The following is a 25,129-nucleotide window of genomic DNA, read 5'->3' on the forward strand; positions in this document are numbered from 1 at the left end:
TTGAAGGAGAACAAAAAATAAAATACAAAAGTATGAGATAAATTGAAAAGATGAAGAGAAAAACTGGAAAGTGAGAAAGAGATAAACAAAATAGTGGATTAAAATATTAAAAAGTAAATAACATATGTGGAAAAAGAGGACAAAATAGATGTGATATGTTACCAAAAATAGAAAAAGCATCAGTGTGTAGATTAAAAAGAAACGGACTAAAAGGGAAAGTGTATGTGTAGATTAAAAATAAACCGAGGGAGTACTAAATAAAATGATATAGAATCTTATAAATTTTTCTCAACATATAAAAGAAACATAGTCATGTGCAGTATTATTTAATTTATCCAATTATTACTTTGATAATATCAAATTTTATAAATTTTACAAATACGTGATAACAAATATTTATAGTCGATCAATGATATGCATCAACAAATGTGCAAGTTAAACTATGATATTTAAAGCAACATCTAATTACTCGGGCACATTTAAGTTAAATACAAATATTGCTTGACAATTGTAGAACCAACTAAATTAAAGGGACACATAAAACTAAATTAAAGGGACACATAATTAATATTTTCTCCATTTTTAAATACATGAACACTAAATTTACATAGTAATTACTATTACATTCATTTCAAATTAATCTACACACTTTTCTTTTTGGTATGTTTCTTTTTAATCAACACACTGTTGTTTTTATTTTATTTTTGATAACATGTCATATCTACTTTATCCTCTTTTTCCACCAATGTCATTCACTTTTTGATATTTTAACCCACTTTTTAGTTTATCTCCCTCCACCTTTTTAGGTTATCTCTCATTGGTTCTCTCCCAAAGTGAAGTATGTAGATTAGTTTGAAACGGATGTAGTATTAATCTAGCAACCTTGTCCCATACTTTCTTACAAATACGTAAAATATAATGTAGTTAATTGTGGTCTTTTTTTATTCGTCTTAATACATATTTTCATAGTACGAATTTTTTTAAAATTTTGCTTATACATAATTAAAACTATTAAGAAGCAAAATAGTGCATGGGACAATGTGTAATATGAAAATATGATTGCATATATTTGGAAAGAATTTTTTCTTTTGCGCCAAAGTGTGAAATAATCTTTTTTTTTTTTTTTTTTTTTTATCTTTCTCACTTGAAAATTTTACACTATTTATTTAGAGACAATATTCTTAAGTTTTTTAATTTATTTATAAAAAAAAGTCAATCCAAGACAACATTATCATGTCAAACAAATCCTTGTTTTCGAAAAGCTGGGGAAAAAACTTAAAAAGTTTTCACGTGTTTGTCTGAACGCAACACAACACTCTATAAACAAACCAAACAGAAGCTAATCACGAGTGATACATTATTTGTGCAATATATCTTCACAACTCTAGAATCTACATAGCTAAACCAAAAAATGGATACTTTTAGCGAAGAATACCAACTATATTGGGACATCAACAAATATATCCAGAATGACGAACTTGCAAGGTCAGTTACTTTGAGTTTAGACTTTAGATGTAAATTTATCTTTCTTCGCTTAATTAATGTTAAGTGAATTAATTACGATAGTAGATTGAAGTGTAGTTTGGGGATTTTGGGTGTAGTTGGGAACTTGATGATGATATATCAATCTGTAACACCAACCACTTGAACTTGGCTAATGGTGGTGCTGAAAAATCGATGACATGCGACGACAATTCGAACATTGCCGCCGAAAGATGTCGCCGGAAGAAGCTCAACGACCGCCTTCTGGCTCTTCGAGCTGTTGTTCCCAACATTACCAAGGTTCAAATTTTCAAGTACTACTTCCTCTGTAGATAAAGTACTTATATTTGTTTTGACAGTTTTACACATTATCAAGAAGTGAACTTTAAGTCTTTTTGACACTCATATGATCTTAGTGCTTAATAGTAGAAGTTTACAACCATATATATTCCTACGATGATATCTTTTATTAGATAGTAAATTTTTACAATAGCATATTTAGAAATTCTGAAAGTGGCGAGAGTTATAACAAAAGTATAAACAATTGGTTGCGTACAGGTTCATAAATTCTACAATATGCTTAACTACTTCAAAATGCATCAAATATCAACCTTTAGGCTTTAACAAGGCAAAATTTCTTATATATTTTAGAATTTGGGATGAGTTCGATATATTTTTCTTTAGCAATCTGGATATTTTTTTGGTAAGATAAAACATCGGAGGTATAAAGATTTAAACCAAACATGGGGTGTTGGTCTATTGGAGTATGGAGGTGAGTGGCAATCCACTCAACCAATCCCCTGTCATCTTTCATATTGGATACTGGAATAATGCAAAGTTTGACTTTATTGGTTTTTCTTCTTTTTGGATATATACTCTATTTAGCTAGATGAGATTCTAATTTTTGTACACACTCATTCACTCAATGACTCAAATGCTCGGGTGGGATCAAGGTTGCTAATTAATTGAGTTGAATAGTTCGTGAGCAACTCGAACTTGACTCGGCCAAAATTCGGTTAATGCTCGATTCGAATTGCTAGACTCGAGTTCGAATTCAACTCTATACATTAATGAGTCGAGTTGACTATCTAGCCTAAATTTGACTCGATTAGCTCGTGAGCTGCTCGATAATTTTAATTGTTATCTATATTGCAAATATTTCAAACGTCAACTGTTATTAGGATATAATATTAAACTAATTATTTATAAGTTACTTGCATTGACTTTCAAAATTAAAGTTTTTACATAAAATACATAAGATAATAGATTAAAAAATGAATATATGAAACTTTATTGGGAATACTTTGGGGAAATTAATTAAGTATATCAACTTGCAAGAAACTGAACTCGACTCGAAACATTAAGGAGTCGACTCGAAATTTTGTAGCTCGACCCCTTAATGTTTCGAGTCGAGTTGAGTTTCTTGATTCGATACTTTGACGAGTAGAGAGTCGAGCATAAGTTAGCTTGTGAGCGACTTATTACTAGATAAGCACCCATAAGTGGGACAGGCAGCCTCGTACCATACAAGACCTGAAATGAACTAATAAGGGAAAGCCAACCGGTCGTCATTGTGGCGGAATTGTGTTTTGTTTTGGAAAAGATATTTTATTAATGGCCCATCACTCTGTCTCTCACTGTGGCAAGGGCAACCCAGCCTATGCCCAACTCATACTTGTTAAATAGAAGTATATTGGTTATTTGGTTTCCATTAGAGTGAAAGGTGACAATATGTTTGATGAATTGATGATACAAGAATAAAATTCTGTAAAAGCAACAGCGAGGATTGCTTAGGCCCGTACATGAGGCTTATTTGGGTCGTATTACAGACCATTATTCTATGAAGACAGAATTTAAGTAATATAATTAACATGACAATTTGCAAATGCATGTGTAGATGGATAAAGCATCAACAATCAAGGATGCTATCAGCTATATACACGAACTGCAAGAGCAAGAGCGAAGAATCAAGGAAGATATAGCAAACTTCGATCGAAGGAGATGCAACAATAATGGAGATAATAATTCAACGAGCTCTACAATTGATTTTGAGCAAGAATTCTCTTTCTTATCAAACAAAAATAGTACTGATCATGACAGACAACAGTATGATTTCAATAACTGCTGCAGATCATCTATTATTGATGACTTAAAAGTGGGTGCATATCCTCGAAAATTATGTTCATATTACTTCTTAAAATTTTAATTTTGTACGGAAATATCTAACTTGAATTTAACTTTTTACGCAAAATCAATTTGCTAAATATAACAGTTACAATTTGCTTTACTCTGGTTTCTAGCTAATAGTCATGACCTTCATTTAAAAGAAGTACACTCCTGTCTTTTTAGGTCATGTTGTTTTGAACTTAATTTAAGTTCATTTTGTTTCTGTCTAGAAATTGGGAATTAGTGATGGGTGTTGAGTAGGAGTGAGCCCCAAAAAACACTCACCTGAATTAATTGTTCGTACATCGGAAACCTGAAAAACACGGTTCGACTACCCCGGGGTTGTTTCGGGATCGCCCATCCGACGTTCAAGTCAGTTGATGATTGAGGTAGAGATAGAAAGTCTAGATAGAGATGCTCTAGTTTGTTAGGTGAGAATTAAATACATGTACATTGATGAGACTGGTGATATTTATAATGTTGGGAATTCTCAGACAGGAAACATTGATGGAATGTGCCTCTTTGGGATCAATGACTATGTTGCCTTTTCAGCCCCATTAGTGGATCCCTAAGCAACCTGGAGCTAGGCTAACTCCAAAATGGAACCCACCGTACCACCTGTCTGGTTACTCCGATAATGTGGCGTATATATTGGGCGGGCCCATGATTGAGCCCAAAAAATTAGACCCACGCCAGTGATGGGGATCATTGAGGTCCGAATGGGTGGTGTCCATCTTTGGCGGAGGAATGGCCAACCGAGTCAGTTCCCCTAAAGGATTATTTGACTGACCAGTTTATCTTCCATTGAAAGTTATTGAAGCCGACCAGGTTACCATTCCTTGGGGGAAACTATTTAGCCGACCTGGTCATCTCTGATTGAGAACTTAAGTCTCTGGCTGATCGAGGGCATGTGTACAGTATGGGTCGGCAAAGGAGGAAGAATCTGCTACTGGCCAAGTGGGTTGGACGCCGCTCGGACGAGGGACTAATGAGTCCCATGTTGTTCGAGTGGGTACCCTTCGATACTTAGCCGTATTTGGCTAAATATAGGAGTGACTCGGCAAATGAGAGAGGGGTCTCTTATCGGCCAAATGGGTTGAACGCCACTCGGACGAGGGACTAGTGTGCCCCTTGCTGTCCAAGGGGGTACCCTTTGGTGCTTAGCCATATTTGACTAAGTATGGGAGCGACTCGTCAAAATAGAGAATGATCTCCTCTTGGCAAAGTAGGGTGAACGCCAATCGGATGATGAGCTAACGAGCCCCAAACTGTTTGAGTGGTTGCCAATTGGTACTTACTCATATTTGACTAAGTATAAATGTGACTCGGGTAAGGGGAGAGGGTGCCTTATGAGCCGAGTAGGGTGGACACCACTCGGATGAGGGGCTAATGAGACCCAAGCTATCCGAGTGGGTGCCAATTGGTACTCAGTCATATTTGACTAAGTATAAACGTGACTCGGGTAAGGGAAGAGGATCCCTACGAGTTGGGTAGGGTGGACGCCACTCGGATGAGAGGCTAATGAGCCCCAAGCTATCCGAGTGGGTGACAATTGATACTTAGTCACATTTGACTAAGTATAAATGTGACTCCGGCAAGGAAAGAGCACTAGTGGAAAAAAGCCCCTACGCGGTCAAAATCGGGCTTACTCATGCGGTTTTAGTCCGCATCCGTATCAGGTGAGCGCGCAACAGCTTTGAAAATTTTATGCGGTCCAAAACCGCATCAGATTCATTAGATACTGATGCGGTTTTGAACAGGACAACATCAAAAAGTCTGGGAAGGGTAGCACATATCAACAACAACAAAAAAAAACCAAAACCTTTAGACGAATTTATAGAAGGACGAATTCATCAATAAAAAAGGCGAATTTACAGTAATTAAATATTAAAAAAATAAATTTAAATTCAAAAAAACAAGTTCTGCAAACTAAATTAAAGAACAAATATGATACAAACAAAAAATATATACAAATTAAGAAAGACTTTCGACGATGACTTCGATGATGCAAACAAAAACCATATCTGAGGGACGACGGATTATGTCTAGTGAAGATGATGTCTTCGACAACATATTCGACGGTGAACGACTATAAAATCGACGAGAACGACGATGAATTCCACGAGAAGGCACGAAAAAATCTGAAGGTGCGTTGCTGCGGTGTTCGTTGAGAGGAGGGAGATGAGGGATTAGGGTTGAGTGTTGAGTGAGGAGAGAGATAGGAGGGCGCCGTGGTTTGAGAGAAAGGAGTGTGCCGTGGTTTGGGTGAGGAGAGGAGAAGAGAGAGAGAGGGATTAGGGTTTGAGAGGGTGGGAAATAGGTTGGGGTTATGGGGTTATAAGGGAAAGAAATGGGTACGAGAGTAATGGGCTAGCATCTCCAGTTTTTTTTTTTTAAGAAAAATGAGAAAATCTGATGCGGTTCTAAGAACCGCATCAGATTTCAACAAAACCGCATTAGTTTTTTTAATCTGACGCGGTTCACAAAAGGACCACATTAGATTTTCTTCCCAACTTTCCTTCCTATTTTTTTAATTGATTTTCTCATGCGTTTTTAAAAATCGCATCTGTTACTAAGTGACAGATAGGGTTTTTTCCACTAGTGGAAGGTCCCCTATGAGCTGAGTAGGGTGGATGCCACTCGGATGAGGGGCTAATGAGCCCTAAGCTGTCCGAGTAGGTGTCGATACTTGCGTTTTACTTGTGTTTTTGTCAGATGAAGAGGCAACATTTATTTTGTCCGAGCGAGTATACCCGATTTTGGGGTATACCGGACTCAAAGACCTTTGGGTTGAGTTGGTCCATTTGGTCCGCCTAAAAAAGACCCATTAAGTGACACGGGGAGGTTTGCGTTGCGCGTCCCCTGAGGTGTTTCTATATATACAAGAGAGGATAGACAAATCTGGATCATTTGTTCATTTTCTCAACTATATTCTCTCAAAAATCTTCATATTCTCTCTACTTCCAAGTCAAGTTCCCCAGTTGTTTTCGTCCGACCAGGTATGCTCTTGATTTTTCTTTATGTTTCTTCTGCTTTTCTTTCGAATAATCTCGTCCGACTCCCTTGGCCCTAAATAATGGGAGATTCGTCCGATTCAGTGACACCCTCGAACTCACCTCCTTATAAGTTGTCAGAGGAGGTGAGGGGGATGGGAATAATGTTGGTGTCGACTGTAATAAGTTGTCCCGACCCCTCGACTATCCTTGACGTCGTCTCGCTTCCGAGTCCCTCATCGTCAGTTGAGCAGGAGGCCGAGGGCATCATTCCCTATCCTTGGGAGTTGTCCCTAGCCTTTCTCTCGTCTAAGAGTCACTTAGACAAATATGTTTTTGATGGTGTAGTTAGGGTTGCCATGTCTAGTGACGAAGAAGGTACGTTGACTTTCAACCGACTGGAGTATCCTGATCTGGATTCAAAGGGGGGTCCAGGCTCAAAATTCCCCCTCCCTTCTCTGATCAAGGTTTTGATGGACGATCTTCGGGGTCAAGCGGCTAGGTTTTAGATAAGAGACCCATATCATTTGGTATGATCGGAGGCCTTCCATACTGTTTTGACTCCTCCTCCTGGGTGTACCGCAACATACAATAAGGCAAAAGAAATGGGGCTCCGATTCCCTCTGACTCCCTTTGTCAAGGAACTTTTGAATGCCTATAACTTGACACTTAGTCAAATTTCCCCCAACTCTTGGGCGACGGGGGGGGGGGGGGGTGGAACAGTAGCAGTTGAGGCTCTCTGTGAGATGCTTATCATCCCTCACCCTATGACGTAATATGTATAGGTTGCTCGAGATGATGGCGGGGGAGAACGACCCTAGGTGGTGGTGCTTCCAGGTCCGACAAGGGTATCGAACAATACTCGACCTCCCAACTTCTCATAAAGGCTTTCGAAGGGAATTTTCCTTCGTATATTTTGAGCGGGGATTGGGAGATTCCAGCGGTGCTGCGGGATGTCGAGCCTAATTTGTGACTTAACCGGGGCCCTTGAACTCTACGAAGAGGAAGGGGTAGATGCTTGCTATATGCAGACGAAATCCAAGATTTTTCGGGTGGGGGGGGGGGGGGGGAGGGGGGTTGTGGCGAGAAACAGGTTCCCAACTACCGTTTATTTAAAAACGAGCACGAATTTCTGCCATGGGACTAAGTCATAACTTTTCAAAGGATAATAGGCTGAGAGGGGTCTTTGGTTTGCAACTGTTATGATTCTCTTATGCTTTTGGCAACTAATTGTTTTTTTTTTCCTGTTTCACCTCTTCCTCAGCATATTTGATTGAATTCGACCTATACACGGCGGACAAACTGAGCAATGCACCAATGAGGGCGGCTCAGATTAGGGTTAAGTTGAAGGAGAAGTCCATGGGCGTGCCTTCACCCCCCAAAGTCAGTTAGTTTTCCTTAGTTTTTCATTTGAAAAGTTAACTGACCTTTTGTTCGACCCAGGACCCAGGACCCGGCCAAGCCGAAATTTTCCAAGAAGAGGAAGGAGAGGGCTGCTAACAAGGTTGCTCAAACTAAGAAGGTTGTAGCCAAGGCCCAAGTTGAATGGGAGAAGGCGAATAGGGCCAAATAAGTGGAGGTGAATAGCCCATCTACTTAGGATAGGGAGCCTCGACAGCAAACCGAGGATCTTGTCCTCTCCCTGCACTCCTCAGACTTCTATCTGATTGAGAGCTTGTTGTACACTCCTTTGTCCCCTCAAAAGGCGCAGCTGAGGGGGGTTCCGGACGTTGTGGCTGCGATTCTGACCAAACCCTTCTCGGAGTTGAACCGCCAAGAGAAGGATACGCGATGGACCAATGCCATCGACTATATTTATACCCTCGCCGATCAAGAATACATCAATAAAACTTGGTTGGAGAATGAAACTAACGAGTTGTTCCGCTTGTTGGTCGAGGTCGAGGTGACTTCTGATTTTCCCTTTTTCAGCTGTCTCAATATGGCTTTATGTCTTCAACAGTTCTCCACTCGGCAGGTTAATGTCGCTCGGAACCGGGTGCAGTTGGTCGAGGAGGTACATGATGAAGAAGAAGGGGAAGACCCACTTCGATGACCTCTACAATGCTCAAGAGGGCAAGCGCATAGCCGAGTCCACGCTCTACGATGCCGAGCGGGACATTGAGGCCGACCAGCGGAGCTTCCAGGAGGAGCTGGACCACTGGGCCAAGGAGAAGGCCGACCTCATCTTCGCCCGCGACTCTGCCATTATAGCTAAGGCCGATGCTGAAGCCAAGACAGAGGTAGCAGAGCAGAGGGTAACTGCAATATTGGATCGGTTAGCGGCCAAGAAGCTCGTCAAGACCGAGGAGTGGTGGTTTCGTGATTAGAAGCAATATGAGGCTTGCGAGATTCCGCAAACAAGGTGGGCAACAAGGCCCAAAACATGCGTGAGGATGAGGCACTGGATCGTCTGAAGAAAGTGTTGGCCGAATCCTACCTTTATTTGCCTTAGGCTGACGTATGGTCTGGGTACCAGGCGTCCCTTGAAGCCGAGGATGCTTCCATCCGAGCGGAGATGATTTTGGAAGAGGAAGAAGAGGAGGAGAAGGACTCCGAGGAGGCGGAGGAAGGTACCAACTAGGGGGAGGTCGATCGTTCTGATGAGTTGGTTGGCGACAATGCCGCTGCCAGCACCAATGATGCATCTGATCTCCCTCATAGCTCTTAGGCCTTTGTATTTTTGTTTCTTTTTGTCCCTTGGTAGTACCAGGCCTTGTCTTGTAACTTTTGGTCTATGAAAGGGAATGAAACTTTTTGCAACTCCAATTTTTTGTTCTTTGCAATATTGTTTCTTTTTCTTTTTGAATATCCGACCAACTTCTATGGCCAGTTGACTTACCTTGTCCGGCCAACTGGTTAAGTTGAACAATTTTTGAGCTTTTTAACTAGTTAAGTTGTCGCGTTTCCTTATGACTGGCTAAGTCATACTTATTCGACTGGTTAATTCATACTTTTTCGACTGATTAAGTCATACTTGTTCGACTCGTTAAGTCATTTCGATTGATTACAAAAAATGTCAAACTATTTCGACTGGCAAAGTCTAGTACTCTCACTCATTACAAGGTATGGCGACTGGCTACACTTTGCTGCTAGTATATTACATATGCCCCTATTGCAATTAACAAACACTAGACATAGGACCTTTTTAGATTGTCTACATTCTAGAGTCGGGCTAGGGGTACACCTTATGAGGATTCCAGTCGGAATGTGCCCGGTTTGATTACTTATGTCACTTTGTATGGGTTGTCCCAGTTGGCGCCCAATTTCCCTTTCAAGTGTAAAAGTCCAGTAGCCTCAAGCTTCCGAACCACCCAATCGTCGAGTTGGATTGGCCTAACTTTTACTCGTCGGCTGAATTGCTGGGTGATTCGTTGTTTGTATCGAATAGACTTCAGCAAGGCGTTGCCCCTTGTTTGTGGCAGCAGATCTAGGTTCATGGCCTTCTCTTCTTCGTTCTTCTTAAACTCATAGAAAATCATTCGTGGTGAGGGGATGCCAACCTCTGGTAGAAGCACCTCCCTTCCATATACCATACGGAATGGGAAACGTCCCGTTGCTTCTTTGGCGGTAGTCCGAGTAGACCATAAGACCCCAAGCAGGTCATCGACCCATGCTCCTTTGGCGGTATCTAAGGACTTTTTGATTGCTTTGACTATTTTATTGGTCGACTCGGCTTGCCCATTAGTTTGTGGCATTGATACCACAAATAACTTGGTCTGTATTTCGAATCGGGCACAATAGTCCTGAGTAGGACCACTGTTGAATTGTCTCCCGTAATCAGACACTAGTGCCCTTAGTACTCCGAACCTGGTGATGATGTTCGTTCATATGAATGCCTAAACTTGGTTGTCTGTTATTCAGGCTAGTGGCTCGGCCTCTGTCCACTGCGTGAAGTAGTCAATCGCCACTATTAAGAACTTGTGTTAGCCAGAAGCTGGGGGAAATCGTCCAAGTTAGTTCCATGCCCCATTTGTCGAATGACAAAACTGCCTAGATGGTTTGCAGAGGAGAGGTTGGTGCTCTGGGAATATCCAAGTGGATCTGGCATGACTGACACCTTTTGACTAACTCTTGGCATCTGCGTTCAGAGTGGGCTAGTGGTAACCTGCTTGGAGAGCTTTTCTCGCTATAGTTCTTCCCCCTTGGTGACTTCCACAGGCTCCTTGGTGGATTTCTCTAAGGATGTAATCCCCTTCTTCGGGGGTCACACACTTGAGTAGAGGGTGAGTGAAGGACTTCTTGTAAAACTGATCCTTATGCCACAGGAACCACCTGGATTTATCCTTGACTTGTTCGGCCTCCTTGTGGTCCTCTGGTAGTGTCCTATCTTCAAGTATTTGACCACCTCTTCCATCCAGGTAGATGTCCAACAAACTGATTCTTCTGTGAGCTTACCATCCGAGCCAATGTGCTGGATTGCTGATTTTCTGATCTAGGTATGTGGGTGATACTGAATTGGGCCATTTTCTTGATGAATTCTTGGGTTTTGGCCAAGTACATTCTCATATTGTCCTCCTCGAATTCATACTCGCCTGAAACCCAACGCATTATGAGTTCTGAGTCAGACTTTGCCTTGACGGCAGTGGCTCCAGCCAAGATGCACAGTTGGAGTCCAAGGATGAGGACTTCGTACTCTGCTTCATTGTTAGATCCCAAGAATTCAAATTTGATGGCGTATTCCATCTTCTCTCCGATAGGAGGCTTGATTACCAGATCGGCTCCATACACTGTTTTTGTGGATGAGTTGTCCACCTCGAGCTCCCAGCCGTCTTGCCCACCGACCGGGGGGGGGGGTCTGGTGGTGCATTCTGTTATAAAATCTGTGAAGGCTTGAGGTTTGATGGATCTTCTTCGTTCATATTCCAATCCGAAGTCGGCGAGCTGGTCCGCCTAATCGGTCATCCGACTGGAGCTGTTACGGGTTTCGATCAGCTTCCTGAGAGGTTGTTTTGTGAGGACCTTGATCGGGTGAGCCTAGAAGTAAAGCTTCACCTTCCGCCTTGCCATTACTAGGGAAAATACCATCTTTTCCACCTCGTTGTACTTAGCTTCGTTCCTCAGAAAGCATGGTTGCTGAAGTAGACCGGGTGTTGCTTTTTTTTCTCTCTCGACTACCTAAACAGCGATGAGCGCGTATTATGAAACAACCAAATAATTGAACAATGTTTCCCCCGGCAAGGGGGATATCAATTTGGGAAGGGTTGATAGATGTACTGTGTTTTGAGGGAGGATAAGGTGTGCTCGACTTCTTCGTCCCAAGTGAACTAATTTGTTTTAAGTGCCTTAAAGAAGTAAAGGCTCTTATCTACTAACTAGAAGAGGAAGCGTCCGAGGACAGCTAGACAGCTAGTTAGGCGTTGTACCTCTCGTACATTCTAGGGAAACTTCATCTCCATCACTGCTTTGATCTTATCAGGTTTTGCCTCAATTCTCCTTTCATCCACCAATTGGGTCGGAACATTGAGGTATATGTTGTCGACATGATCGATAAAAGCAAAGCCCAGGGAAATCACCCTTCAGACCTAAGAGAGACCCTCGGAACATTAAGGCGGTTTCGCATAATGTTCAACCCGAAGAAATGTGTCTTCGGATTAAAAGGGGGGAAGTGCTTCGGATTCCTGGTGGATGAAAGGGGAATCGAGGAAAATCCCGATAAGATTAAAGCGGTGATGGAGATGAAGTCTCCCCGGAATGTACGAGAGGTACATCATCTTGTACCAGTTACCCCTTGATTAGTGACAAAGCCGATCTGGACTCGACCGTGCTCAGCCGTTGGGATTTGGTGGTACCCAACATTTGCATGATTGCATCCATGAAGTTCAAAAGAGCATGCCCTATTGTTGAGTCGACTAACCTATCAATCTTGGGTAGAAGGTGGTTGTCTTTGCACATGCCTTGTTCAAGTCTGTAAAATTCCACATTCTCCGGACCTTGATGTCTCAACTTTTGCTTGATCGTCCTGAATATCTCTTTGATGTTTAGCTCATGGCACATGGCTTTACCTACCATTAAAGTCCGACTAAGTTCCTTGTCGATGATTACTTCTTCATCGTCCTCAGCTGGCTGAGGGCGTTCGCATTGCTTGGGGTTTTCAATGATGCAAATTCTGAGGCCACTTGGGGGCTGATTGTCTTCTCGCTTTCTCTTTTTCGAGTCCTCTTAGACGTCGACCTTGTTCTTTAAGCTGTTGAAATAGCATTCTCTCGCTGCTTGCTAATCTCCTTGGATCTTTCCAACCTTCCCTCGTCAGTTTCAAATTGCATGAGGAGCTGGTAGATGGAGATTGCAGCCTTGACCTTGTTCAGAGTGGGTCTCCCCATTTGATGTTGTATGGTAGAGGGATGTCCACTACTAAGAAGTCAATCAGTATGCTTCTACCCTTGCCTTTTTCTCCCATTTGAGTGGGTAGCTTTACCGATCCAATGCACGAGTTTCCCGCGAAGCCCATGAGTGGTAGATTGAGGGGGTGACACCCCTTTCGTTGTATTTCAACTTCTTGAGGCATTCTAGTGTGCTTATACAAGCTGATGACCCACTATCCACTAGCACTCTTTTGACTCTTGTATTAACCGCTTTCAGTTCGATTACTAGGGGATCGTCGTGGAGTGTGTGTAGGGTCTGACTGAATGCCCCAAAGGTTATTACGGGACATTCTGCTCGGGGTGGTGGACGTCAAGCACTTGGTGGTTGAGACTCTATAGGTGGGCTTTGCGAGATCGACCGGTTTAGACATCATGATGCAAAACCACCTGATATGACTCCAGTGATTCCTTCGGTGTCTTCGTTGTGCGACTGACCCACCTTCTACTTGGCGTTCTCCTTACTTGTGTGCTTGAGATAACGGTTCAAATTGTCTTAATATGCTAGGTTATCAAAGGACTTCTTGAGTTCTCTGCAGTCCTTGGTGGTGTTTCCACATTCTTTGTGGTACTCACACCACTAGCTCTTATCTCTCCGAGCAGAGGACATTCTGATGGGAGGTGGACAGGGGAACATGGACTTGTCTGTATGTCCAAGTAGATTTCTCTTTTTTTTTCGAAAAGGGGGGTCATGGCCATGGTCGCTGAACCTGTCTGTTCGACCTCCCTCTTTTGTTGTTTCGGTTGCTCCTTATGGTTTCCTTCTTCATTTCTCTTCTTACTTCCGTCGTCCGAGTGGCGACATATGTCCGTCGCCTGGATGAATCTTTGAGCTCTGTTCATCGCCTTGGAGAAGGTTTTCACTTCATTTTCGGCCAAGGACCATTTAAAATGATTAGGTTAGAGTCCGGACATCAGGGCGGCGAATGCTACCACATCTTGCAAGTTTGAAACTTTCGGTGATTCTTCATTGAATCTTTTGATGTAGTCGGCCAGACTTTCATTTTCTCCTGACCAGCAACAAATGGAGACTCGGCTTTTTCTGCCTTTTTCCCACTACGAACTGATGGATGAAATAGGTCCTCAAGTACTGAGAATTCGATTATGATTTCTGCAGACAGTTCTTGGAACAACTTTAGGGAGAGGCCCTTGAGTGTAGTAGGGAAAAATGGCACCAAGTAGCTTCACAACTGATCTGAACTACATGGCCATGTGATCATCCGAGTCGGTTAGGCCCGCAAATGGTTCAATGGTTGTCGTTTTGATTTTTCTTGGAGTAGGTGCTTCCAGGATTTCTTGGATGAATGGGACCATAAACTTAAATGCTCCACTATTGATCCGAAGGGACCTAAACTAAGCCAAATCGCCTTGCCCCTCTCGCTGAGCGGCTTACTTGTTTAGAATATGCCTGATGTCATACCCGTGACTGAGGTGCTTCTGATTAAGGAAGCGTCGGGGGTCTCCGGGTTTATGTCTCATGTCGCCTCTAGGAGATTTGGTGACATAGGTCTCTTCCTTACACCGAGCATGTTTCTCATTGGGTGGGTGTCGCTCGCCTTCCTCTTGCTTATCTTTATCGATCATGTTGGCTAGGTTCCCTTGCTCCAGATCGTTGCCGGCTAGGCTGACCATGGATACAACGGGGGTCGTGTTCTTCCCTTTGGGAACGTACCAGGGATTGTTCCTTGGGTTCGGGTGGGACACGAGGGTCAGGATGAACGTGTCCATGTTGTAGGATGGTTAGCATATCCATTATGCTAAGCTGTAAGGTTTGTTGAAGCTGAGCGCATATCAAGGTGATATATGCTGCGAACATGGGTTAAGGGTTGACTCGTTGCAATTGTTGTGAGGGGGTTGGTCGATCACCATTAGATTGCTCTTGGTTAGGATCAATGTTCTGGACTGTGGGAGACCGAGGGGTAGGAGGTGAAGGTACCCGTTGGTTAGGATCAATGGTCTGGACTGTGGGAGACCGATGGTGGCAGGACGAGGGTGCCCATTTGGATCTTTGGGCCTGTGCTGAAAGCTGTCTGTTGCGAGTGCTCTTGGCTAGGGCCATTGCTGAGTGACAAGAGGTAAATCTTGCTGAGTGGAGGTGAACTAACTTTATTTGTAACTTCCCCACCGACGCCACCAAACTGTTTCTGTCTAAAAATTGAGGATTACTGATGGTGCTGAGTAGGAGTCAGCCCCAAGAGCATTCACCTAAATTGATTGTCCGTACGTCGAAAACCTGAAAAACACAGTTAGACTACCCCGGGGTTGTTTCGGTATCACCTCTCCGACGCTCAATACAGTTGATGATTGAGGTAGAGAGAGAAAGTCTATAGAAAGATGCTCTAGTTTGTTAGGTGAGAATTCAATACCCGTTCATTGATAAGACTGGTGATATTTATAGTGTCGGAAATTCCCATACAGAAAACATTATTGGGATGGGCCTATTTGGGATCAATGACTATGTTTCCTTTTCAGCCCCATCAGTGGATCCCTAAGCAACCTGTAGCTAGGTCAACTCCCAATAGGGACCCACCGGCCACAGTGCCACCTCTGTAGTCACTTTCGATGATGTGGCGTAGATATTGGACGGGCCCATGATTGAGCCCAAACACATTTCATTTCAATTTCAACTTTGTTGTTATCCAATTCTACTCAGTTTGATGCAATTCAATTTCAGTACAACTCAATACACTTCACTTCAATTTACTTCACCTCAAAATAACATTGGCCCTTCTCTCTCTTTGTCAATTTCACTATGGTCCAATATGGCATCTTTAGACTATAACTTAAAAACACTGTAAATAAAAGTGATATAATAGGTCAATGTTATGAACTTTGACTAAAAAAGCGTAAGTGTGGAACAATTATTAAGAGATAAGGATAGATTATATTCTAAATAAAATCTATATGATAAACAAAAGAAGTATGGACTATAATTTGAGCAAGAAAACTATTTTTTATTAATTCCTCAAATTTTATTTAAAAAGTTTTTTTTTAGTTCCCTAACATAATAATTATATAGTAATTTTTTTTGGAACTAAGGTATATAGTAATTTTAACTATTATATTTGGTTTTTATCGTACAGATAACAGTGTCTTATGTAGGAGGGAGGATTGTAATCGTTAGCTTAAGCTGCGTTAATAAGAAAGGGATATTGGTAAAGTTGTGTGAAATGTTAGAATCTTTGAAGCTCAAGGTCACTACAGCTCATATCACTGTCGTAGGCCCGAAAATTTTGAAGACCGTTTATGTTGAGGTCAGTCTCTTTATTTGAGTTCTCTTCTACTCGTACCCATAAGTTTGACGTCTGTCTCCAAAAGAAATTTATTTACAATTTACATACACTAACTAGGTAATACTTCAAAGTTGAGCCTTGAGATATATGCAGGTTTTCGTGATAGCAGTATTAAAAAAAATGCTCCTGTTTTTTTTTATTTGCTATATTATTATTTTCACTAGTTTTTAGGAGATCAAATAACTCTTTTATTTTTTTGGGGTGTATTTTTTGACTCCTTTGATATAAAATGGGGTGGAAAAGGTGAAAAAGTAGTACTTTTTAGTAGAAAAAGAGAAAAACAAATATAATACTATTACTTTTTGGTGGGCCAAGTCTTCTAATAAGGAAGTTGAAACAATGTAGCAAGTAAAAAAAGAAACCATTTAAAGAAAATGTAGCAACTAAAAAAACTTTTTTTTTTCGGTTTTCACGATTCTTCCGTCCCAAAAAGTTATGAACACTTGTTGTGCACATACTTTTTGGTGGTAAGTTGTAGTATGGTTATCACATGTTATTTTATTGAAAAGTAGGTGGAATAAGAGTTGGGTATTTTTCATTAAACGATAGAGAAAGTTGGGTAGTTTTTCTATTGATAAAGGCAAAGTGTGGGGGAAAAAGAGTTTAAGAAAATTAATATAATAATAGTCGACCATATAAAAAATGAGAGTGTCCAAACTAATTTGGGACAAACATAAAAGGTCGAGGTGATCATGAGTCGGGCCGCGCGTTAGCCAAAGAAAAAGTGGCCCGTTTTGGGGCCAAAGCCTCGCGTCGGGCCAAGCCCCATGGATAGAGGTGGCAAACAGGTCAAACGGGTCGGGTCATAATCGGGTCAACTTTTTGTTTGGGCCGGGTCGGGTTTGTTCGGGTACGGGTTAATATCGGGTCCATGAGATTTCGGGCCATATCGGGTCGGGTTATAACGGGTCGGGTTAGATCGGGTTTTCAATCTCCCAAATAAATAAAACACATATAAAACTAATGAGAGTAGATTAAATAATTCATGGACATTGGCTAAATTATATATAATATTTCAATACAATATTTTCCTTAAATTTGTTTAAAAAGTAACTAATATGACAACTTTTCGGGTTGGGTTCGGGTTGTGGTCATCATTATCGGGTCGGATAGATTCGGGTTTGGGTAGATTCGGGTTCGGGCCATATTCGGGTCTATTTTAATTCGGGTCGGGTTATTTTGGGTTCCGGGTCATATTCGGGTCATTATTTTCTGGTGAAAAACGGATTTCGGGACGGGTATTTCGGGTCGGGTCAACGGGTACGGGTCAATTTTGCCGGCTATACCCATGCCCAAATTCCCACGCCAAAATTCGATAATTCGGGTTGTGCCATGCAGGCTTTTCTGATCATTTTTGGTCAAGTAAAAAATTATCCTGATTTTTCATATATATGTTGCTCGTTCCTGTTGCTCGGATTTTTCGCCAAAAATCACGTTGGGTCGGGCTCACAGATCGAGCCTAATAATTCAAAGAGCTTTTTGTTTACACGGATCCTACTATTTTGCGCAAATAAGTACATGCACTCAAGTGCATGTAGAGCATGGTGCACCCTTTTCTAAACTACGCCGTTTTATTATTTTTAGAGTCTATAATTTTAAAAAATTATTATTATTTGTTTCCTTAAATTTTGCAAGTAAAAATTCCTTTTTCAAATTTAAATTTAAAAGATATATGTTCTTTTACCTTAAGTGTAGATGTTCATTTACTATATGTTCTTTTCATTATAACATTTGTTCTTTTATAAATATAGATTTACACGTTCTTTAATTTTAAGCCGTGTGTTCTTTTTTAAAATAGAAAAGTCGTTGAAAAAAATACGTGTTCTTTTATATTAATTGTATGTTCTTTTTGTCATTGTGCACCCTAATCCATAATCCACGCTTTGACTATTTTGAATCTAGCTTAGTGGCTCTGTATATAATTTACAGCATATATTGTAATTCTTTTGATTGGTCCCATCATATTAGGAAATAAGATGGGACCAATTGAAATTGAGGAATAAGTTACGGTCGAATAATAGTTTGAACTTAACATATCGGCCCTATATTCAAAATAATTGATCTTAAAGAGGTGATACATTGTAGATGGGACATTACTCAATGCAGGACGGGTATTCCACCAACATAATCCCTAGCGACTCGTTTTGTTAGTGGTATTAAATAGTGGTAATGGTAATGGTTTCCAGTGTAAATTTGTGAAAACATTTCCATGTCAACTTCTATTGTAATGCTACTTTATCCTCAAACACTTATTTTCTTCCTAAAATTTCATCATCATCCACTACCACTTGGGAATGTAGTATTGGGTGGTAATGGAAATTTATGAAGAAAAACACATGTTAAGACATCAAGTTTTATTACAATGGATGTTTTATTGGAATATTTTCACAAACTTATACTAAAAAGTATTACCATTACCACAATTTAGTACTATTAACCAAACATGTCGCTAATAATTTGATGGGAAACGATGATAGTTTTCTTTGTTCTTAGTGTCCAAATATAGAGGACTTGTTCACTTGTCTAAATAATTTCCGATGTTTTTAAAAACATGTTTTAAATAGATGCAATACTATTTAGTTATGATGTTTTTAAATACTTCGAACGTTGTTTTAGTTTAGATGTTTTCAATTAATTGTAACGCAAAATTTAAGGAGAATAACAATGTTATATTTTCATCCCTACCATGTAATAAAATTCAATTCGAAATATTTCAATCGTCTATGTATTATGTAAATTGAAATATCGTTGAATAATAAAACAGGTTCAAATGCTTGTAAGTTTGTAATTTTTTAGTAACAATATATGTTTTAGTAGTAACACATACATCCAATGTATGTGTGACCCACATACACCGAGTGTATGTGTATCATCTCTCTGGATTTCAACAAGACTAGCCTTCGCGTGTGTGGATTATTTTGACGATTATTATTAAATTTTATATAAATGTAATTCTGAAGGATGTAATTTACAATCATCATTAGTTCTAATTAAATATTAAGTGGTGTAAATACAAAATATAAAAATTACTTAATGAAGAAGTTGTTTTCTGGGTACTTTTATTACTTGTTAATGAATGTTGGTATTGTTATTGCATTTCAAAGTTTAGGTAAAAAAAAGTATATATATGTCTTTGATTTTGTAATTGATTTGAAAACTGTTTTAGTTATGTTAATTTGTTTTTCGATCATAAACTTTTTCTTTCATTACACATATTTTTATGAAAGTTTATTTTAGCTACTTTGAACTTCCTTTCATATACATATTTTAAATTAGGAAGGATTATGATTGAGGAAAATCTCAAAATCTTAATAGGTAATATTTTTTATTGAATAAAGGGTTAAAAAGTCTTTTCAAAGGGAGACACTATAGCTCCCCCTTGGCTTATATAATAGAGATTAGAGTTGCCAAAAGTTCGTGTTCATAATATATAAATGGGTTTAAAAACTCTTAAAATTAATTGGACCATTTAATAAGACGTATCGTGTCGTGTCTTGTTGACAAGTTTAACTATATGTGTGAACAGTGTTGAGATATTCTAACACTAGAATTTTTTGCACGCGATGCGTGCTTGAATTTTTTTCGAAAAAGAAACTCGATTTTTTTTCGATATAAGAGTCAAAATTTGAACATTAGACATACGAAATATAACTGTTTTTAGTTGCAAAATTTGATTGGTTTAGTTTCCGTCACTTAAATCTCTCACTATTCTTCTTTTTCTATACTTTTCAAAGTTAAATTATATGAACAAAATAGAAATTTTATTGAATTTATTTATGATTTCTAATATTATAATTTTTTAGTTGATTTTTGAATTAAGTACAGTACTTCATAAATTGTAAAGAAAGTGTACACTTTGATTTCAAGTCAATTTTTTCTAGTTGTAGTTGTAAGTGAATTTTTAATTTTTGTAAAGTTTTCTCATTTTAGTGATTTGCATAACGTAAATTATGCAATTTTATGATTTTAGTTGACTTGTGAGTGATTGTTATAATTATATTTTTGGTATTTTTGTTTGAAGCCCTCTTTGATTTGTAAGTGAATTTGTGATTTAGAATGGGAATGGGGGTAAAATAGGCATTTCAAAAGAGGACATCATTGCTCCCCCCTTCCCTTATATAATAGAGATTAACTCGCTTTTTTCGTATGCGGCTGTTGTGGTATTATTGTACATGTGTTAAGATATTTTTTGGTAACTTCAAACTACTTTTCTACATTAAAATCCATATTTGTTTAGCAATTATGTTATATGTGTTATAAGTGTGTAACATTCGTGTAGGAAAAATTAACACTAAACCAACTCATTTAATAAGAAAGGTCGTGTCGCATTGACCCATTTAATTAAATAGGTTGAAAATCCTCATCATTAACCCATTCTTTTGGTATATGATTAGTGTCGCATTATCATATCATGTTAGCTTTACAACACTAGATAAGATGGTCAAAAGAAGTAATAAAATACTATTTCAACGGCACGAGTGCAATTCATATAAAAAGTCTATTTCAACGGGGCAGATCCAAGCCAAGTTATATCCTAATATTATTAACTTGGAAAATGCTTTAGTATGTTTTTGGGCTGCCACTTTCCAAAAGATTAAGAGAATTCAAAATTTGCAATAAACTATCTAATACAATATATTTTTTTTTGTGAGAAAACAACCTAGTAAATAAGATAAAGGAAAACCTACCTTATTATAAAAATTGTGGCAAAAAAGGGATGAGTGACCGAATTTTGACGGACTAACTCTTTTCCCTAGCGTCGACCTTCAAGTGCCTTGTACATGAGTTTTTTTTTTTTAAAAAATAAGAACTTATAAGGTGATTATTTTGAAATTTGTGATTTTGAAAGGTGGCAAAATAAATCCTTAAAGTTATAGCATTGTCAATTATAATCATCTAATTGAGAGAGAATAGGGAAATGATTAATGTATAAAACTGACCAATACAATGGAAATAAGATAAAATGCTTGCCCCAAACTCGTATTGTAAGTATAGTTTTTCTAATTTATAACCTTGCCAATTTATCTACGTGTTTCTTTTGCCTCACACTTGGTTTTTATGTTGTGCATCTTAGGCGGATGAACAGGAAAAGGATCACTTAAGGAAAAAGATTGAAATGGCAATATCATCTTTACGAATGTAGATGTGCATGATGCTTATACAATCTCTCGTCACTCTCGCTTCTCACTTTGCATCTTATTTGGGAGGTAAAAACCTATGTCATACACCCAGATTCACCGTACACTCATTCCTTTTGTTCATTTGGAGCTCTACAAATAACAAATAAGCCAACAACTAATCTTAACTACGTCACAATTGGGTGTATGATAAAAATTGCAGGATAAGTTTGTATGCAAAATCTTGGAGTAATCACTGGATTTTGGCCTCTATTTGATAGTGGTTGCTTATTACTCATTTATCATCGATGAGCAATGATGAAATAAACTTTCAGCTTTCAGGAAGTTTTGGACTGAAAGTGGATTATATTTTTCAATCGTCAATTACTCCCCCATCTGAAAATAGTTTGAACACTTTCCTTTTATGATTGTCCCCAAATTAGTTTAAATACTTTCATGTTTGACATAATCCCACTATTAATATTTTATTTCTTGTACACTCTTTTGCCCCACACTCTACTTTTTATCAACAAAAAGTTACCCAACTTTCAATCTATTCTAATAAAAAATATCCCACCAACTGCTATCACATCTATATTTAAATATTTACATTTAATAAACACACTACAGCTTGTCATCTTAGAATACATGTCTCAACCAGCGTTTAAATCTTTCTAGAACGGAGAGAGTATTACTTGCACAAATTATTGCAATATAATTGATCGATTTATTCTACTTGCTTTTGTCATAATACTAGTTATTTAAACACTGTCATCATAATTATAACTTTCTATGAATCACAATACTAAGGTTGTTGATGCCATCCTAAAAAGAATTTCGACTAACTGCATTAGGCTAAGAGGCTTTCCAAAATCGATGAGCAATGTTGTTGCAAAAGAAGTAAAATGAAGATGGCAGCTGAACAAATCTAACAAATTGAATCATTCCTTTTTACTATTCTCGAAGTTAAAAGTGTTGACAAGCACATCGGGAACTCAATAAACAACATCATCGTCCAGTCTTCTAGTGATGACACAACATTATAGTGATGACCAAACAGTCGTGAATGTTAAAGTTCATCCTAGAATGTAGTAATTTTCTCTCAAGTTTGTGTGATATTTTCTCACATTCTTATTACTTGATTTGTGCCTCTAGGACACCTTTAAATAGGTGAGAAAAGTTGTCCGTTGGAAAGGACAGTGACTCAACCTTTTACACCAATAGCTGATCAGTTTAGTGGATCACAACAAGACAAAATTACATCAATTTCTTTGTACAACCTAGTACAGAAATGCAGAAAGAATCGGCCTATAACATGGTGCACTATCACACTTCTTTTTCAGACCTTACACACTAATTACTTATACTAAGTACAAACTAATTTTAATTAGCTGGCTATAATGAGCTCCTTGCTCAATACTCCCCCTCGAGTTGAGAGTGAGGTATGAGACTAAACTCCCAGCTTGTGAAGAAGAGAATTGTGTTGCTTAGTAGGGAGCACTTTGGTAAATACATCTGCTATTTGATGATTGGTAGGGATGTAGACTGGAGAAATGATGCTTGCACTAGTGGTGTCTCTGATGATAGTCAATGTCCACATGCTTAGTCTTCTCATGATGCACTGTATTTGATGTTATGGCAAGAGCTGCTTGGTTATCGCAATAGAGAGGAGTGTGACTAAGTTGTTTTAGCCCAAAAAAGGTTTCCCAAGAATGATATGATAGGGACTTGTGCATCTTCCTCCATCTCCATTACTAAAAAATCATATGGAATGAAAAACTTCCCAACACGGAGGGGAACATCTTCAAGGATACCAAGTGGATACTTTACAATTCTATCTGCTAATTACAAGGAGATGTGTCTGGGTTTTAGTTCACCCATTTGAAGCTTCTTGCAAATTGACAAGGGAATTAAATTAATACTTGCCCCAAGATCACAAAGTGCCTTTTTTTTTCAATATCTCCAAGCTTTACAGGAATAGAGTAGCCACCCAGATCCCCTAGCTCCTTGGGAAGCTTATTCTGCAAAATAGCACTACATTCTGCTATAAGTAAAACAATAGCATTCTCCTTGATCTTCCTCTTGTTTGAGAGCATGTCTTTCAAAAATTTTGCATAAGGCAATCTCAGAGATAGAATCCAAGAATGGTATATTTATGTGCAACTTCTTCGGTATATCAAGGAACTTCTTATATTTCTTCTCTAATTTTGCATGTGCCGACCTTTGTGAGAATGGAACAAGTGGATTGTATGGCCCAATGGGGGTAGGAGTAGGTTCCTTCTTCTCTTCTTCAACAATCTCATTCTCTACCACTTTCTCAGTTTTAACTACCTCTTCCATAGTTCTTTTTGATAGCTTCTTCAAAGGAGGATCTTGTAGCTCTTTTCCATTACTCAAAGTCACAATATTGATATGACCCTTAAATGGTTGTTCAGTATTACTTGGAAAACGAGTTGGGGCTTTTGAAGATTGTCCCACCTGATGTGCAATTAGGCTTAATTGACTTTCAAAGAGCTTGTTTCGAGCTTGAATTTGTTGAATTGTGTTATCAGTCTTCTCATTTTCCTTACCTTGTTGAGCCATGAAGTTGGTTTGTTGGGCTAAAAGGTTCTCCATCATAATCTCAAGTTGCTCTTCTGTTGAATTGGAGGAAGTTGTTACTTAACACCTTGATTGATTTGTTGATTGAATGGTGCTCTAGCTTGAAAACTTGATAGTGCAATAAAGTTGTTGTGAGGTGGAGGATGTGGATTGAGTTATGCTTGAGTGTTCTTGTATGAGAATGCAGTATTATGCTTCCATTCCACATTGTACATGTTAGAATAAGGATCATATGGCTGCTTTCGGTTTGAATTATAAAGAGCATTGACTTGCTCAAATGTCATCCCATTATCATTGATTTGACATTCATTAGCAGCATGTCCTTGTACTTCACACATCTGATATGAGACCATCATAGATGAACCAGCTTGGAGTTGATCAAACTTGTGAGATGATGCAGCTGTGCCTGCACAGTATTAGTCAACGTGGTTAACGCATCAACATCATACTTATCTCCTTTCTTAGCACGGTTCCAACCACTTGGATGGTAGTTGTCATTGGCTGCCATATTCTCAATCAACTCCTTTGCTTTGGTTGGATTCTTAATCATAAGGGAACCACCTGAAACAACATCAATGTAGATATGAAACTCATGTGTCAAACCATTGTAGAAAGTTTGTATCAACATTCATTCAGGAATCCCGTGATGAGGGCATTGTCTTTGCAAATATAGAAACCTCATCCATGCTTCATACAACAATTCAGGTTGTTAAAAGGTTGCTAATACAATTCTCAGCTTCACGGTCTTTTCTTGCCCCAAAAACTTCAATAAGAATGCCTTGGCAAGTTTCTCCCATGTATCAAAAGATATGACTCCTTCATCTCTCAACCACTCCCTTACCCTATCTCGGAGAGAGAAAGGAAAAAGGCGTAATCGAATAGCATCCTCACTCACATTGTTGATTTTCACTGTATCACATTTCTCCAAGAAACTTGCAATATGGCTCACATGGCATTCATTGGGTAACCCTGCAAATGAATCATTGGAGATGAACTGGATGAATAGAGGCTTAATTAAGTTCAAATTTTGCAACATTGACGGTTGGTCGAGCAATGCTCGATAATGCAAACCAGTTGTAGTATCTGGTACACCATACTCCCAAAGAGTTTTAGGTGCT

General features: G+C 39.1%; 1 protein-coding gene and 1 pseudogene across 3 annotated transcripts; both read left to right on the forward strand.

Moving 5' to 3' along the window:
* The first annotated feature begins 1,009 nt into the window (after window positions 1-1,009).
* Window positions 1,010-21,983, forward strand: LOC104884362 (transcription factor bHLH35). 3 transcript variants are annotated; one of them, XR_002038964.3, is made up of 6 exons: window positions 1,010-1,485; window positions 1,602-1,782; window positions 3,380-3,637; window positions 16,084-16,254; window positions 21,368-21,500; window positions 21,634-21,896. XR_002038964.3 is itself a non-coding variant. In XM_010669000.4 (5 exons), the coding sequence occupies exons 1-5, from the start codon at window positions 1,412-1,414 to the stop codon at window positions 21,434-21,436; spliced, it is 753 nt and encodes a 250-aa protein (XP_010667302.1). In that variant the 5' UTR covers window positions 1,010-1,411; the 3' UTR covers window positions 21,437-21,899. The 3 variants fall into 3 exon arrangements, 2 of the variants coding, with proteins under 2 accessions (XP_010667302.1, XP_048490966.1); XM_010669000.4 differs by having other exon boundaries at window positions 21,368-21,899; XM_048635009.2 differs by lacking the exon at window positions 1,010-1,485 and having other exon boundaries at window positions 1,500-1,796; window positions 21,368-21,983.
* A 2,666-nt stretch (window positions 21,984-24,649) lies between these two features.
* On the forward strand, window positions 24,650-24,750 carry LOC125493020 (small nucleolar RNA R71; annotated as a pseudogene).
* The last annotated feature ends 379 nt before the right edge of the window (window positions 24,751-25,129 follow it).

This window comes from Beta vulgaris, chromosome 8, assembly GCF_026745355.1.
Source record: "Beta vulgaris subsp. vulgaris cultivar EL10 chromosome 8, EL10.2, whole genome shotgun sequence".
Classification (NCBI taxonomy): Eukaryota; Viridiplantae; Streptophyta; class Magnoliopsida; order Caryophyllales; family Amaranthaceae; genus Beta; species Beta vulgaris.

What these genes read in the sequence shown, in the direction of transcription:
- LOC104884362 (XM_010669000.4), top strand. Translation starts at nt 1,412, where the DNA reads ATGGATACTTTTAGCGAAGAATACCAACTATATTGGGACATCAACAAA. An exon ending in TTGTTCCCAACATTACCAAG is followed by an intron (nt 1,783 to 3,379) that starts GTTCAAATTTTC and finishes ATGCATGTGTAG; the next exon opens with ATGGATAAAGCATCAACAAT. An exon ending in CTATTATTGATGACTTAAAA is followed by an intron (nt 3,638 to 16,083) that starts GTGGGTGCATAT and finishes TTTATCGTACAG; the next exon opens with ATAACAGTGTCTTATGTAGG.